We start from the raw sequence: 2,100 nt of genomic DNA, 5'->3' as shown, positions 1-2,100 counted from the left end.
GGGGCTGCCCTCGGTCCCGGCTGCCTGCCCAGTGCCGGGGAGCCCACTGCTCGGCCACGCGCACCTGTCTGGCCTCTGTGTGCTCCTGCCTGACCTCTGCCCGTCCCTGCCTTGCCCTCCCGGAGCTGGTGGCATCCTGCGTGGGACCCCCGCAGCATGGGGACGGTCAGCGAGCTCTGCGCCTCCAGTTTCCAGGCGTTCCTCTGCCCCTCGGTGGCTGCCAAGGCAGGGAGGCACTGCGTGCCCCCCTCCCCTCTGTGCCGCGGGGCTCCCATCCCCCAGCAGACCCATGGCTCCGGCTCCATATGGCTCTGGCTCCATATGGCTCCCGCTGAAAGCAGCACAGAGTGTCCTCACCGTCTCCCCGCTTCCTTCCTCTGCCGGCCTTCCCAAGCTCGGGCCTCTGCAAGCGCCGGGCCCCTCGCCTGGCATTGCCCTGCGCTGGAGCTGGTGCCATGGTGGGACAGGGGTGTTGCGGAGCCAGTGGTGGCGGCTGGGAGGTCACAGGCAGCACAGGATGGCCGTGGCAGGTCCGGCCCCAGTCCCCCTGCCCTGCCCCAGAGGATGGGTGAGTGCTCGGTCACCCTCATCACAAGTGCTGGTGGCTACAGAGGGCAGGGTGGCACTCTCCAAAGAAAAGTCTGTCTGGGAAAGCCCAGCTCCTGCCATGCTGTGGGTGTGCTGAAGGTCAGCCACCTCTGTGACCTGCTGGCTCGTGCCCAGCTGTGGGACTGGGGAGCTGTGCAGTGGGGCAGGGGGTTGCGGGACCCCCTCGGCCAGCCCTGTGGCTGAGCTGGGCTCTGCTCCTCTCGAGGCCTGGCACCATAATCAGTGCTGGGAGCAGGTGAGGTGCCTGCCTGGCTGAATTCCTTGCACATGCACAGTGTCTGTAGACATGGCTGAGCTGGTGCTCACCCAGCCGTGCTGGAGGCTGGGGGTCTGTGCATGGGAATGTTGGAGCCTTGAGCCACTGGGAGCAAGGTAGCGGCTGTGGATGGGATTCCTTGGTGGGCTCTGGGTCAGGGAAGCAGGATTAGTGCAGCGTTGGGCAGGGCTGCACAAAAGCAGGAGAGTGTCCTGAGCACAGCGTCCAGCAGCCTAGGAGGGCCTGTCCCCAAACCCTCCTCCTGATGCACCTCATCTCTCGGTGGGGAAGGATGGGGCTGACGCAACCCAGGGTGTGCACATGGTGAAAACAGGATGTGGTGTGAGGAGACAAGCAGGATGTTTCTGGGGGCCCCACGGGACCCCGCCAAGGGGTGGGGGTGGCGGCACCCGCAGCACGCAGAGACCCTGGGCTCATCCCCATGGCCTGCCTGACTCGGGGGCTGCTGCCCCTCTGGTGTGGCACAGCGTGGGCCGGCAGCAGGGCTGGCTGCTGCGGTAGCTCAGGGGGCAGAAGGACCCCCCGAGGCTTCTGAAGCCCACCCTCCCCTTTCTCCATAGCTGGCATTCTGGGTGCCGTGTCTCCATCTCCTGCTGCTGAGCAGGATTTAGCTGAGTCAAGGCAGCCGAAGCTGATGCAGCCTCTCGGGGAACTGATGGGGACCGGGATGGGGACAGGGACGTGCTGGGGTCGCTCCCACTGCAGGCACAGCCCCACAGCACCCGGACTCACCACACAGGGGTCCTGCACAGAGCAGTGGGGTCCCCACAGACACCCCGTAGCAAGGGGAAAGACAGTGGGGAACTGTGGGGGCTGGCATGGCTGCAAGTCCTTCTCCTGGTTCCAGTTCCTGTCCCAGCCAGCTGTGGGCGATGCCATGGAGCCTGTGGAGGGCAGCGGGCACCAGCGGTCGCCGCGGCCAGCACAGAGCCTGGACCTGCAGTGGAGAGCTCTGGCAGGGATCAGAGAGCTGCAGGGCTGGGGGTCTGCTGGAGGGGAAGGGAGGGGAGCCCGGCGCTGCGCACTGAGCTCAAGATGTGCCGGGCCGGGTGTCCTGGCAGGCTCCGAGGAAGGAAGGGCTGGGCTGGGCCAGAGCCTGCCTGGCTGGGACCCCAGCACAGGGCCCTGAGCCAGGGAGGGAGCAGCCCTGGCGCCCGTTCCCGCCCAGCCGGGAGCACAGGAGTTAAGGTGCTGGCGGCTCCGGCTCATGGCGG

General features: G+C 67.0%; 1 protein-coding gene across 2 annotated transcripts in view; it reads left to right on the top strand.

Annotated features, from left to right (window-relative positions):
* Positions 1-136: 136 nt before the first annotated feature.
* CYTH1 (cytohesin 1) overlaps positions 137-2,100 on the top strand; it is an 11,967-nt gene continuing 10,003 nt past the window's right edge. The window contains exon 1 of one of the 2 annotated variants that reach the window (XM_031064293.1): positions 137-229. In XM_031064293.1, the coding sequence (XP_030920153.1) occupies positions 157-229 (73 nt within the window). In that variant the 5' untranslated portion in view covers positions 137-156. The remainder of the gene's footprint in view (positions 230-2,100) is intronic. The other variant, XM_031064292.1, reaches the window with a different exon arrangement.

This window comes from Geospiza fortis, unplaced genomic scaffold (assembly GCF_000277835.1).
Source record: "Geospiza fortis unplaced genomic scaffold, GeoFor_1.0 scaffold261, whole genome shotgun sequence".
Lineage (NCBI taxonomy): Eukaryota > Metazoa > Chordata > Aves > Passeriformes > Thraupidae > Geospiza > Geospiza fortis.
Note: the sequence above shows the minus strand (reverse complement) of the source record. Positions and strands in the feature narration are given on the sequence as shown.